Below are 14,227 nucleotides of genomic sequence, written 5' to 3'. Positions count from 1 at the left end.
GGAAACGTGCCCCTTCTGGGGCAAACGGGGTGTAATCCTTGGGCTCCTGCCAGCCCACGGAGTGGCCAGGTTTGCACAGGTGCACTGGACAGAGCTTGTTCAGCGAAAGGGCTCACGCCCGTGGGACACAGCGTGTGATGGCTGAGAACGGGTGTGCAAACGGGGCAGCGGTTTGAATAGTCTCCAGCTCCTGCTATGACCGTCTAAGGTGACCAGACAGCAAGAGTGAAAAATCGGGACAGGCGATGGGGGGTAATAGGATCCTATATAAGAAAAAAACCCAAAAATCGGGACTGTCCCTATAAAAATCGGGACATCTGGTCACCCTATGACCGTCTCTGAAGTGGCCAGGACACGGCTCCTCTCCCCAGTTGCTGTCATTCAGCACGCTGCTCTGCCACAGGCGGTAGGACGGAAAAGCTCCAGAAAGCAGCGATATGCCTCCTGCCTAGCGCCCCCTCCTTGCATGATCCCTCCCGCAGACTGCGCGGGGGCTGGGATCAGTTTAAAAGTTACACCTTTGACATTTCTGAACAAGTGAACTGTCGCTGCTTTTCCCGTTAGAGAGGCGAGGCCGTCTCGTCACACCGTGGTGGCATCAGAAAGGGCAGTGCGGGGCTACTTGCTGCTGGCGTTGGTCACTATGGAATTCACTCTTTCCCTAGGGACCATGCAAAGATGTTTGTTTTTCTTTTTGCTCCCAGGGCAGGTAGGCCGGAGGAGAGCACTGGCCCACCAGAGAGCATTTCCAGCCACTAAGTGTGCACACACTCCACAGCCTTCTGTTCCACAGCAACTGATGAAATCAACCAGAGAGGCCAGAGGCTTATTTGAATGAGCGAATCAAAGAGTCTGGCAGGCTGAGAAATCCACCATCAGAAACCTGCATAGCTGGTTTATTGGACAAACTGTTTTATACAACGAAAGAGAAAAGATGGCCAGAAAGGTGTGTGCGCTCTGGCCAAGTTACTTGTTGGAAAATGCTACAAACATGGAATTATAAAACCTGCATCACAGCAGAATTCGGTGATGGGGAAAACTTGCTGTATCAGATCCCAACTCCCAGGGACAGCGAGACAAAGGCACCGAGTCTAGAGTCACCCCAATGGGAAGCCAGATATCAAGCGTGATTTGGGGTGGGGTATCCCCCCGTTTGCTCACTGGGATGGGCCAAGCCATGGACTGGGCTGACTCCACAGCTCAAGGACAATGTGCTATGGGGAGAGCTGGTTCCCATTTCACTAAGTTCCCACCCACGGCTCCTCTTGCTCCTGCTTTTGGCAGGACGACATATAACCTGGGCACCAAGGGCTCTCTAGTCTCTTGGCTGGAGAGGATTTCTGGTGGAGGGGCGCAGTGGAACCCAGCCACGAGGAAGGACCGTGGCTCTTTTTGCCAGGTCTACACTAGACTTTTCTTGGAAAGTTTCCCACCCGTTCGGCTGTGAGCACTAGCGCACCCTGGGCTCCAGCTGGCTGCCAGCATGGGCCACCATGCAAGTCACCTCTGCTCCCGCTAGGCTACCAGTGCTGCAGCAGCTCTGGTGTTTGCAAGGGTCGGTGGGACGTTTGCCAGAGTGCCGGGGAGTGAAGGCAAGGCCCTTGCTTCGCTGTTCACTCCTTGATCCCCTCGAGAGGTCCCTTCCCAGGACCCCTTTGCACCTGCTGCACCACCAGTATCCCCCGACCCCCAAAGTAACAAACAAAACAAACTCGAAAGTGGAGACACTGCCACCCCTTGCGCTGTCGCTCAGCCAACCAGCTGCCCCCTCCCAGCTCCAGAGGCACCAGAGCTCCCAGCAGCTTGAAGTAATACAGGGAACGCAGGACAGGGAACAAGCGAGATCACAACAGAAAGAACCAGGAGAAGCTAGAACCAGGAGTGACCCCCCAAAGCCGTCGGCAGGTGTGTACTGAGCGGGGTCGAACAGTCTGGCGGTGGATTCTGGGAATCGGCGCACTGAGTGGCAGCCTCGTCCGGAGTCCCTCGGGAGGAGCCGAGTTGCTGGAGGTTTTTGGCATTCTGCATACCGGTCCGTAGCGAGCTCGGGCGGGAGAGAGGTTACTGGTGTGACTTGGGTCCCGGAGGGGGTAAGGTGGAGTCGTCAAAGAGGGGGTTCTTCACTTCCATTTCTCCAGTCTGCAGCGGTTGGCAGGGAAAGAAGATGGAGGGGGATGGAGTCAGCAAGTCAGAGGTCACAGAATCTTATGTCAGCCCCCCCGCGCTCTGAGAGGCTGTTTATTATGACACAATAGCCTCCCACCTCGTCCTCCCCAGGCAGCGCAGCAGTGCCACTTTCATTAGCAATTGTGTCGCAGAAGGGCCTAGCGCAGAGGTGGGCAAACTACGGCCCACGGGCCGGGTCTGGCCCCTCAGGGCTTTGGATCTGGGCCACGGTGCTGCTGGTACCATGTCCCTGCGGCCCCCGGGCAGGGGGGCAGAGGGCTCCATGCGTTGCCCCTGCAGCTCCCATTGGCCGGGAATGGGGAACCGCAGCCAATGGGAGCTTCGGGGGAGGTGCGCAGCAAGGGCAGCGCACATGGAGCCCGCCGCCCCCCCACCCCCACCCCCAGGGGCAACAGTGCTTCCGGGAGTGGTGTAGGGCCGGGGACAGGGCAGGCGTGCAGGGAGGTAAGTGGCTTGAGGTAAGTGGTGTCAGGCTGGAGCCCGAAACCCTCCTGTACCCCGCCCCCCAATTCCCTGCCCTGAGCCCCCTTGTACACCCCACACCCCTCCTACACTCCAACCCCCTGCCCTGAGCTCCCTGCTGCACTCCGCACCCCTCCTGTACCCCAACCCCCTTCCCTGAGCCCCCTCATATAACCCGCACTCCGACCCCCTGCCCCAGCCCTACATTTAAGGCCCTGCATATAATTTCCCCACCCAGATGTGGCCCTCAGCCCCAAAAAAGTTTGCCCACCCCTGGCCCAGAGGCTCCGGCCAAGATAAGGGCCCTGTTGTGCCAGGCGCTGCACAGACACACAGTGAGAGACAGTCCTGCCCCGTAGTGTAGATGCAGCCAACTGCAAACGTTCTTCCATTGACCAAGCGCCATTTACACCGGGGGCTAGGCCACCATAGCTGCAATGCTCCGGGATGTCACAACCCTGAGCACCGTAGCTACGTCAACCTAAAATGGAAGTGCAGGCCGTGCCTTAGACTGTGTCTCCACTAGCAGTGCTTTACCGGGATCGCTGTTCTGCTATACTATACGACCAAAGCCCTCCTAGCACTGACACAGCGTGACTGGTAACACTGTGCTTTGTACCAGTAAAATAGAGCGAAACAAGCTACACCGGTCAACGTGTCATTTTGCCATCGCTGCTGCGTCTACACGAGGGACTTCTGCTCACACAGGCGCATTGATCTGGGATCACAGCTCCTCACACCCCTCACAGACGTCGTTATGCCAACAGAAGTCTGCAGTGTAGACTGGCCTGAGGCCTGGTCTACACTGAGAGACCCAGAGAACCCTCAATTTCGTAGTTAGGTCAACCTAACCCCTGGCATAGACGCGATTAGGTTGACGGAAGATTTCTTCCATTGACCTGGCTGCCACCTCTTGGAGGGAGGGATTTCCTGCGTAACAGAAACCCCCTTCCAGCCACGTAGGAAGCATCTCCACCGAGGAGCCACAGCAGCACAGCTGCAGCAACGGACCTGTGCCGCTGTAGTGTAGACATAACCTGAGCCCCAGAGTCTGCACCCAGGGCTTTGCGACTCACTGCTGCAGGGTTGGGTTTTTTTTGCAGTGTAGATGAGGGAAGTGACATAGCTGGGATTGGGACCCAGGTGTTCCCATCCTGTGCTCTATCCGCTGGCCCATGCGGCCGCTCCAAGAGCCGTCACATTTCCATTCTGAATGCGGCATTGTAGGAGCAGATTATGACACTTCCCTGAGGCTGGGTCCCACCCTGGCTTTGTGAGGAGGGGTAGGAGGAGATGTAGATGGTATAGGCTCCGGTACCCTTGACCTCTGCCCACCCTCCCTGTGCTGAGGGGACAGGCTGACCTACCTGGGCTGTGCTGCTCACAGGACTTTTGGCCGTGGGCTTTGGCCAAGTTACCCAGGAGATGTAAGCGACCAGCTGGGGATGGAGCTGCCCAATAAGATGATTGGCGAGGAGGAGGGGTGAGAGAACACACAGCTGGGAATCTCTCCGATGGACAGATCTGAAGGCCATGCCCATGCCTCTCAGTGGGGAACGGGGGGGGGGGAGAGGAAACACAGCCCCACTGAGGCCCTCCCCCTTTGGGGGATGCTGCTGTCGGCCAGCTTTACAAAACCAGCCCATGAGCCAGCGTTTGCAGCTCTGCAGGGACTAGGGGCTGAAAAATCTGACAGGAGCCAGCTGTTTATTCCCCAGACTGCCAGTGTGCGCCCTTTAATGGGCTGTAAAGTTGTAATGATGACCCTTAATCTAGGCCCTGATGGTCTGGCAGGGACAGCGATTACCATGTGAAAGGCTGCACTAACGCTCTCTTGCCGAGTCATTGTGTTTTTTGCACTGGAGCTTGTACCAAGGCGGGTAGGCGCTGCCACTGGCGAGGGGGGCCGCTGTCGCCAAGCCCAGGAAAAGAATCTGGGGGTTTGCAGCTGAGGCTCCCTAAAAGCACATCAGCCAGAAAACCCCACCTGGGGGGTTACACTGGTCAGCATCTCCTGGGAGAGAGCAAACCTGATTTCCTTGCCCGATCTGATCAGTATCACCCGGCCGGCCCCTTGCCTGGTTAGCTGGCAGATGGGACGCGCCCCACTCCATTCCTGCACTCAGTGGGGGAGAGATTCAGAACAAGCCGTGACCAGGCACAGCCAGTTACTGGGTCTCTGCCCACAGGCTGAGGCCTGGTCTACACTTAAAAACAGGTCACCATAGCTACGGTGCTCCAGGGTGTGAACAATCAAATGCCACTGCCGCAGCTATGCTGTCCCAACCCCTAGCAGAGACGCAGCCGGGTCCCGTTGACCTGGCTGCCGCAGCTATGCTGTCCCAACCCCTAGCAGAGACGCGGCCTGGTCCCGTTGACCTGGCTGCTGTAGTTAATCTGCCTCCCTGAGAGGCAGTAGGAGAATTCTTCCCCACCACACTCCTGAGTGACAGTTAAGACAACCTAACCCCTGGTGAAGAATTCTTCCAGCAACCTAGCAGCCACCTCCTAGGGTTGTTAACAACCCTGATGGGAGAATCCCTCTGGGTCCCTGCAGCGAGTGTCTGCGATGCAGCATTTCCCATGTAGACGAGCCCTCAGTTTTGACTTGATCATTTTCTATTGATTATAAACGGTCAGCAAATATGTATCATTACAAGATCATTCATATACAAGTTGGAATGGAACGTTTCAATCTTAGTAAAGCTTTTTGCTCATTTCCCACTGAAAGTTTCGACTAAACTGATACATCCCCGCCACACAGGTGGGTTTCGTCGAAGCAGCCAGCCAGCTCTACAAAGCAGCAGGGTCTGGATCCTGAACAGGATCATTGGGAGCTTCTTGGGGGGCCTCCTTCAGCTTAGGCTGAATCCCCTTCTGTGTGAGGGGACGTCAGGAGGAGACGGGTAGGATGGGAATCTCAAGGAGGAGATTTTGCACGAGGGCCATTTTAAAAAGGTCTCGTTACAAAGAACAAATTGACTGTTCTTTGTAAGGGAGAGGGTTTTGGAACTGCCTGAGAGCAGGGATCCCGTTCCTCCTCCCCGTCTGCCCAGTGCCGAGGGCCCGGCAGGGCCAGGCAGCGCCAGCTCGAGTGGCTCCCGAGGTAGCTCGCAGGCTCTGAGGCGTGATGGCTGCAAGGGAGCATCGAGAGGCCCCCACGGAAAGGGGCGGAGGAAACGCACGCACTGTCAACTTACAGGAGCCAGCCCTGGGCACTCGTACACCGTGAAATCACCGTCTTCGTTCTCCTCGTCAGAGGATGCCGAGTCAGGCAGTTTGGGCTCCTCTTTCTGCCTGAAAAGAGAGAGGCACATAGAGATGGAGGTGAAATCCAGAGGGGCAATTTCCTTTCCAGCTGCAACAGCGCAAACCCAGCACTGTCTAGCAAAGCAGACCCTCCCTCCAGCTAGGTTGAAGCAAATGGGGATTCCCAGCACCATCCTATCGGCACCCTCTCTCCCCGCCCGGGCATAGAATCATAGAATCTCAGGGTTGGAAGGGACCTCAGGAGGTCATCTAGTCCAACCCCCAAACTGCATCTCCTGAATTGCACTGGGAACGTCTTCCGAGAGCTCCCGATCCCGGCTCTAGACTCGGGTGGCCCTTGTTAACAATCGGCAGCTGGCAAGGCCGTTGCTGCTTTCTCTGGGAGCGGGAAGGAGTCACTTACTTTTCCATGGAGAGCATCTGCTGCTTTTGGTGTTGGTAGTGATACATCTGGGCGCTCTGAGCCAGCTTCTGATCCCCAGGCTTCAAAAGAAAAACAGGAGCTGTGAACGCAGGTCTCCAGAGAGCGGCTTGCTCTCTATCACCCACAGAGCCTCCGAGACGGACCGGAGCCCAGAGGCCAGGGTGACAGACAGGCTTTAACAGGACTACAGGTGACTTCTTTTAAAATACTTCTACGGCACCCCGCCTCCCCCGTTTGCATTTCACTAGCCTCTCTGGAATTCATGCAGGGTTTGCTCAAAGTACAACCTCAAGTGTTAAAAATGGACCATGCTGCCAACGGGTCTGAGAGAAGGTCTGGAGCAGCTTACCGAGACCTTGTCGTATGGCAGGGGGCCGGGCAGCTTCTGAGCTGGGTAGTCGGTTTTCTGAGCTAGTCTGATTTCCTTCTGCAGCCTACAGAGGGGACAAGACAGTGGTTAAGCAGGAATGATTTAAAGGGACAGGCCCCGAATTAAACCTATCCACCTTCTGAGCTTTCTCAAATTCCCTTTTCAACCATTCCCGCCCTCAAAACCAAACTACCATGGCTCGGCGCTGCAGCAATGACAATTCCATAACAAACCTACGGGTTTGGGTTCACCCACCAGGACAGGTACCTACACACACGCTGAGCTAAAAACCATCTGAGCATCTATCTGCTCGCTGGTTCTGACCTGGCAGGAAGCACTGAAACACAATTCTCCCACTCACAGGTCTGGACAGAAGCAGTCTTGTACCTTTCAATGGCCTCCCTGTTCTCCAGAGCTGAGCAGAGAGGCCAAGCATGGGTCAGGGCCAAAGAGGTGTAATGAATAGTGCAGAGAAAGCTGATCGGCCTCTCTCACAGCACAAGAACAAGGGACGTTCAATGAAACGGAGCAGGAAATTCAGAACTGATCAAAGGAAACCGTTTCCTGACTGTGGAATTAGCTTGTGGAACTCACAGTCACAGGCTGTGAGGAGGCCAAGAACTTAGGGATTGGAGGTTTATAGGGATAACAAGAACATCCAGAATTCTCACTGCTCACGCTAACATGCGTTGGAAGGAATATTAAATCTCATGCTCTAGAGCGTAAGCTAATCTCTCCGAGTGCTGGGGAACAGGAGGGAATCTTCACGAGGGACACATTATTCCGCATGTGCCTACTACATGGTTTCTCTTGCTCCTTCCCCTGAAGTATCCGGTGCTGGCCACTATCAAAGACAGGACACTGGGTGAATCCAGTCTAGCAGCGCCCATGTTCTTATGAGTTAACTCCATTCATTGCAGCATCAAGCCATTTAACACTGTTCTAGCGACCACCCAGCACTTGTGTTGTGTGATCTGCTCACAGAAAGCTGGGCAGGAGTCGTCCTGATTTCAGGTGGTTACCCTGAATCCTTACGTATCTGGTAAGCTCACAGGAACAGCGCTGACCATAACAGGGCCCTGGTCCATGCCTGGGGTTCCCAAGTGTTCCCGATAAGTAATCACAGATAGAAAGGCTCCTTCTGACACTGTCTCTTAGGATCTATTAACTGGCCATCACAAGTGACAGTCTATCCAAGCATGTGGCATCTCTCTGCCCTAGAACTCTTCTCACGAGTGGCTCCCACCCATCCAGCCTGGCTCCAGAGCATCCATCACCACTGCGCCTTGCACAACGATTGCCATTAAGTATCTGTCAGGACTCTGGGCCCACTCTCTCTTGCTTTATGCACCTCATCCCCCCGCTTGCCTCCTGTGGGTGCAGACGGAGATGCGTTTTGCACCGTGCCAGGCGAAGGCTCAGCCTGAGGTCCCTAGCCCAAGGAGAGCGATTTCTCTATTTTTTAAATCCTTCCCCAATCCTCTCCCAATTGCACAGAAGTCCAGGCACAAATTCAGCAGGACACCAGCCGGAGGCCTAGCCGTTTGCTGGAGCAGGGACTGGCTTACCTGCACCAGCAGATCGCAGCCACGATTAAAGCAACGATGCCAGCGACAGAGAACACCACGATCATCCCTGCAGAGGAAGGAACACAGCGCAGAGCTCATCACCTGGCTGCTACTGACCAAGATAGCCCAAACCGGACAGAGGGGGTGGTTATGGGCTGTGACGGTTTGCTGGTGGGGGCTCCCTCCCTGCCCTTTCAATAACTAACCCCTCCAAGTCCTGTAACGCCTACCCCGCTGGGCACTATCGCTCACACGCGGCTTCAGTGACTGTTATTGTACCAGGTACGTATGACAGTAAAGCTGGTGACTCCACAGACGCAAGTGTTGTCGGTCTCATAAGCAAACTGAATTCCATCTCTCCCCACTGGGAAATGGTTACGCAATGAACTTCCAGGAGGGGCCAGCCTGAGCTGCAAAGCTCCGCTTCGGAGCCAAGCTGTCTCATGACCCATCACAGACACAGCGGCAAGCCCTGAGGTGCTCAACCAGCTCCCGCACCCCCGCACAGACTGGATCGGGCCCATCCCTAGCTCTGAACTCCGAAGGGAAGCTTGCACCTACCAAGTATCAGGAGGTCATTTGAAGTGACATGGAACACCTCCACTGGAGAACTCTTCACTGTCTTGGTGGTAGCGGTGGGATGAGATGTCACAGCTCTGTGGCTCGCTCTGTTCCTCTTGGGGGACTCCCCTCTCGCCCCAGGGGCTTCAGGATGCTTCCCTGACGGGGCCAGGGTGGCTGTGCAAGAAAGCAGAGACCACCAGCATCAGCAGACGCAGCGTGACCTGCCAACACCCAGCTCTGGGGCAGGCGGCGGAGATATGGACAAGAGGTGAAAACCATCGCTACCCTCATTGGTGTTTAATGCATTAGCGCCGACCAGGATGCACCGTCTTGCTGTTCACAGGGATGCAATACAGAACCCCAGAACATGTGGGCCGGAAAGCCTGCAACATACCCCTTGCTAATAGAGAGGCTAGATCCTGCAGCCCCTCAGTGAGCTTAACTCCCACTGCGGCCAATGGGTCTTGTGCTGCGACTGCAGGATCGGGCCCGGAGCTGGTGGGGGAATGACTTGTGGAATAAACCCAAAGTCAGCAGCCGCTCTCCTCCGTTCGAGCACTTGTGCCCCCCATTATAACATACAGCCATAAAAGGCAACGTTATTGCCCTGGCATCAGCAGTTTGGGTGCCTTAGGAAATGAGGCTACGAAATCTCTCAAGAAATCCCAGCTCATGGGATGGAAAAGGGAGAGAGAGAAGACAAAATTTCCAAGGTAGGGAACATCTCTCCCCAAAAGCATCTCCTTTTCCCCCGGTCACCAAACACACAGCACTTCTAGAATCTCCCGGGAGAGGTCGTCCCTCTTTTACAAATTGAGAAACTGAGGCACAGAGAGGTTAAGGGAGTTCCTCAAGGTCACACAGAGTTGTAGTCGAGCCAGGAATAGACCCCGGACCCCTGCTCTAACCACTAGCCTGCACTGCCGTGACATGACTAGAGGATGGGAGTCTCGAGTTTGTTTCCAAATGAGGGGGTGCACGTGTTCTCCAGGCCCTTGGTTCTGCTCCTGCTGAATTCAGGAGCCCTTTAATATGGTGTTTACAGAGCAATGAAAACTCCATGGCCTGCTCTCTCCCCAGCTCAGCCAGCCAGGAAATGCCAGAAACACTTCCCTGGAAACCTAGTAATTTAGGCCAGGAACTTAAGCACCAATCTCTTAAACTGGCAGCAGGGACAGTAAAACAGGACCCTTAATAATCACGGCATTTCAGAGGGCTCGTGTTTATTTACTGTCCATGGTTTTCAGCCTTTGAGAGGAGAGTCTGAGTTGTTGATCACAGGGGTCTTGTCTGAACATTGGGACCATTGGCCTCAGAGTCACTGAACGCAGAAAGCAGCGCAACTGCATGAAAGCGGCTGGGAGAACAGGCTAAGGAGAGCAGGTGGGCGACTTCTGGACTCACCATCCTGGAGCAGATGGAGGCGAGCGGCATCCTGCCTGGCCAGCACGTCAGCTAAGAAGTCGATTTCTTCCTCTAGGTTGGGAACAGAAGTTCTCCCTGAGGAAAGAGAGAAAACTATCATAATGGTTTACTGCTATGGAGCATCGGGGGCTTATGGCTCCCCAAGGAATGGTCAGCTGCCCACAGCAACGCGTGCATTATACAGGGCAAGGATCCAGCTCTGCGGCTGGAGAGCAAGTGACAGCTTGGAGCTCCTGCAGGAGCGGTTTCCTCCGTAGGCAGGTCTGAAACACACTCTGCTAATAGAGGGCAGGGATTCTGAAACTGGGGGTCCTGAGGTTATGTGGGGATCACGAGTACATGCACAAAACGGAGCAACTGCAGTAAAATATATAATTGAAATCTCGTGTTTTAGAAAATGACACACACCTTTCCATCACAATGCAGTGAATTCACTTACATTATAAATTACCTTTTTTTGAACAGCCAGACACACAGGCAGGTGTGGCACTGTGGGGTGCTTAGGGGGGTTATAACCACCTCAAAATTTGCCTTAGCCCCTGTGCCTACCCGTCCCAGCGCAAAGGCCAAACACTATGCAAAGTAAGGGTGGCATGGTATGGCATTGCCACCCTTACTTCTGTAATTCTAGGCTGCTGCTGGCAGCAGCGCTGCCTTCAGAGCTGGGCACCCAGCCAGTAGCCACTGCTCTCCGGCTGCCAAGCTCTGAAGGCAGCACTGCCGCCAGCTGCAGCGTAGAAGTAAGGGTGGCAATGGGGCGCTAAACCTGCTGTGAAAATGGACCTTGATAAAATTTCTTCACGCCCTCCCAGTATTAAACAGTAACAATTTTTAAAAATAACTTTTCTGCTTGTAATGATAATAATTCGATAACAATGTTTTAGTCTTAATTTAAAAGCAATGAGAAAAGGTAAATTCAGTTTAAACAATAGGTTATAAATTTAGCATTTAAAATAGTGTTAAACATAAAAAATTTATTTTTAATTGTTAAAGGCGGGGGGGGGGTGTCGCACTCAGAGGCTTGCGGTGGGAAAGGAATCACCAATACAAAAAGTTTGAGAACCACTGTGCTAAATCCTGCAGCCTGTAGGTGAGTGTAGTCAATAGGTCTCGTGTTAAGGGGATGAGAGAGGACACTTTGCCCTTATTCCAGACAGGGGCGGCTCCAGGCCCCAGCACGCCAAGCGCGTGCTTGGGGCGGCATGCCGCAGGGGGCACTCTGCTGGTCGCCAGGAGGACGGCAGGCGGCTCCGGTGGACCTCCCGCAGGCATCCCTGCGGAGGGTCCGCTGGTCCCGCGGCTCCGGTGGAGCATCCGCAGGCACGCCTGCGGGAGGTCCACTGGAGCCGCGGGACCAGCAGACCCTCCGCAGGCACGTCTGCAGGGGGTCCACCAGAGCCGCGGGACCGGCAGAGCGCCCCCCCGCAGCGTGCCGCCGTGCTTGGGGTGGCAAAATGGCTAGAGCTGCCCCTGATTCCAGATGCTCAGATGACAGGACATTGTAAATGAAGGATTGTCAACTCCTTCCCCTTAAGAAGCCAATATCAGCCCTGGTTGGGCAAAGCCCAATTTTTCCTGGGTGTTGAGAGGCACAAGGTGCTTCTTAGGCTGGGTGGGGTTTTCATTCAAACATCCCATTGTTCTCAGCCCAGGCAGGTGTTCTATACAGGAGCCATTGGGTGGGATAGCACAGCCTGTGTCATACGGGACGTCAGACTAGACAATCCCAATGGAACGTCCCTTCTAGCCTTGACATCCATGGCTCTATGGCTGACGTGTGTGTGCGTGTTGGGGGGGGGAGGGGCTTCCTGCCAAACATTCTGAAGATTTCTGAGTGCACGCAACTTGCAGGTTGTATGTTGTGCACAAAGATCTCAAAGAGCTTCACAAACATCCACCTCAGCACCCCAGGCTTGGCATAACTCCCATCTGCGTGAAATGGGGGGCTGAGGCACACAGCCTGGCCAAGGAGCAAGTCAATGGCAGCACTGGAAAAAGAACCCAGGAGTCCTACTCTCCAGTTGGGACAATACTCCATTTGCCCTCCCTCCATTGTATTTACAAAAACACTCCCATGGCTCCGCAGCCCTGCAAGAAATACCCTCTGTCCTATAAATGAAACCCACACAGCCCACTGGGCATCGAGCTGAACGAGAGGCAGATAGAAGTTACGCAGAAAGGGAGGATGTTGTGAAACAGAGCCGGCCGAGGGAGGAAAGGAAAGTGATGAAAGTCTGGGGAGCAGCAGTGCCTCTTGGGAACACCATGAACAGGGCCTTCCCCGAAACGGGCACCGCAATAGTGTTTCTCAAGTCAATAACCTGAGTTCATGGCCTGACCAGGCCTCTGATGCGTTCAGCAGAGTGACACCGACCAGTGGGGCTGGAATGGACAGGCTGCCGCAGGCCGCGCAACGCCCAGCTACGCGGTGTTCGGCTATCGCCCATGTGATGCCTGGGACGGCCCTGGCACTGCACAGGGAAGATGATCGGTCCCTGCTCTGAGGTTAGGGACATAAGGGGAAGTGACGACAGATGAGGGAGAGGGAGAGAAACTCAGAAGAAGTGAGGAGAAAGAGCAGCAATCCCGTCCTGCCAGCCCCCATGCCTCAGGATCAGCAGCACGCGCATGGCCCCTCCCATGGTGAACATACATGATCTGGTGTGAGGGAGCAGGAGGGCTGGGGAAACGGGATCTCCTCCTCAGCCCAGTGGGCAGGGCAGTGTCCAAGTGGGGGAGGGAGGATCATGAACTCCAGTGTTCTCCGGGGCCAACAGGGGAAAAGGGAGGGGTCTGTCCAATCATGGGTGCAAGATGACATGAAGACCCCAAAAGTATGGGCTAGGGGCCACCGCCCCCTGCTGGCCCTGCCACATTCACCTTGGGAGGATCTCGCTGGCTTTGCCGTTAGCACGTGGAGTCGGGCAGTGGTGAGCTGGAGCCGGTTCCCACAGGTTCTCAAGAACCGGTTGCTAAAATTAGACCTCCGTGGAGAACCGGTTGTTAAAGGGCCAGGAGGTGGGCAAAGAACTCTGGTCCGCGGGCCGGACCATCCTGTTGCTCCCAGGATTCCCAGCTGGGGAGGCTGAGGCTCCCCGGGCCCCTCCCCTGCTTCCCCCCAGCTGCAGCGTGGCCAGCCACCGGCACCAGCTGGGCAGATCAGCTGAGCTCCAGAGTCGTCCTGCTGCTGCTTTTTGAGTGGCCCGGCAAGGTGGTGGTGGTGGGGCTGCTACAAGCTCCAAGGCTGGTCAGAGGGAAGGGGAGGGGGCAAGTGGGGCAATTGGACCAGGCCCTGCAGGGGCCCCTGGCCCCACGAGTATGTCTCCTCCCCGGCCCCTCCCCCGCTCTCCCCCCCTTAAATCAGAACTTTTTATAGGGAACCGGTTGTTAAGATTTTGGCAGCTCATCACTGGAGCCGGGGGACGCAGTGAGTCACAAACCAGAGTTTGCCACTGACTGAGCTAGACACAGAACCCATCTCCTGCCCCTTGGGAGGAGAGATTTGCCTTAATGATGCCACTAGCCGGCAGGAACCCCTGAAGCCAGCAGCTGCTGCTGCCAGCACAGTCCCAGGGAGGGTGTGAACAAAGGCTCCGCTCAGGGCTCCCCACCGCCGCACTCTGAACTCAGAGCAGCGTCAGGGCCCGTGGTACAAAGGCAGCTGCAGACAGCACCATGCTCCTGGGCACGACGGCGGGCCCCAGACAGAGGCGTGTGGGTGTGTCTCACTGCCCTGCTGCAGGAGGATGTCAGGCCCAACATGCTGCAGAGCCAGGCGGGTCTCCCTTGGTGACCGAGGGCCAGCAGCTCGCGTGAGGCAGGGCCTGGCTGAGTTATCGGCTCCCACCGGCCCCTCTCACAGGAGCAAACACAGTGGCGAGCGGGAAGCCGGGCTGTGAGCCCCCAGCCCCCTGCACACACGCTAATGAGCCAGCGCCGCAGGCTCCAAGCCGGTCG

At 55.6% G+C, this 14,227-nt stretch overlaps 1 protein-coding gene across 1 annotated transcript in view; it reads right to left on the bottom strand.

The window, feature by feature from the left end:
• Positions 1 to 307: 307 nt before the first annotated feature.
• NPDC1 (neural proliferation, differentiation and control 1) overlaps positions 308 to 14,227 on the bottom strand; it is a 117,541-nt gene continuing 103,621 nt past the window's right edge. Inside the window, exons 3-9 of the mRNA XM_039507121.1 lie at positions 10,250 to 10,345; positions 8,843 to 9,019; positions 8,282 to 8,348; positions 6,693 to 6,777; positions 6,323 to 6,402; positions 5,850 to 5,946; positions 308 to 2,139 (exon numbers count right to left, since the gene is read on the bottom strand). Of these exons, the coding sequence (XP_039363055.1) occupies positions 2,062 to 2,139; positions 5,850 to 5,946; positions 6,323 to 6,402; positions 6,693 to 6,777; positions 8,282 to 8,348; positions 8,843 to 9,019; positions 10,250 to 10,345 (680 nt within the window). The 3' untranslated portion in view covers positions 308 to 2,061. The remainder of the gene's footprint in view (positions 2,140 to 5,849; positions 5,947 to 6,322; positions 6,403 to 6,692; positions 6,778 to 8,281; positions 8,349 to 8,842; positions 9,020 to 10,249; positions 10,346 to 14,227) is intronic.

The sequence above is a fragment of the Mauremys reevesii genome, linkage group 19 (assembly GCF_016161935.1).
Source record: "Mauremys reevesii isolate NIE-2019 linkage group 19, ASM1616193v1, whole genome shotgun sequence".
Taxonomy (NCBI): Eukaryota; Metazoa; Chordata; order Testudines; family Geoemydidae; genus Mauremys; species Mauremys reevesii.
Note: the sequence above shows the minus strand (reverse complement) of the source record. Positions and strands in the feature narration are given on the sequence as shown.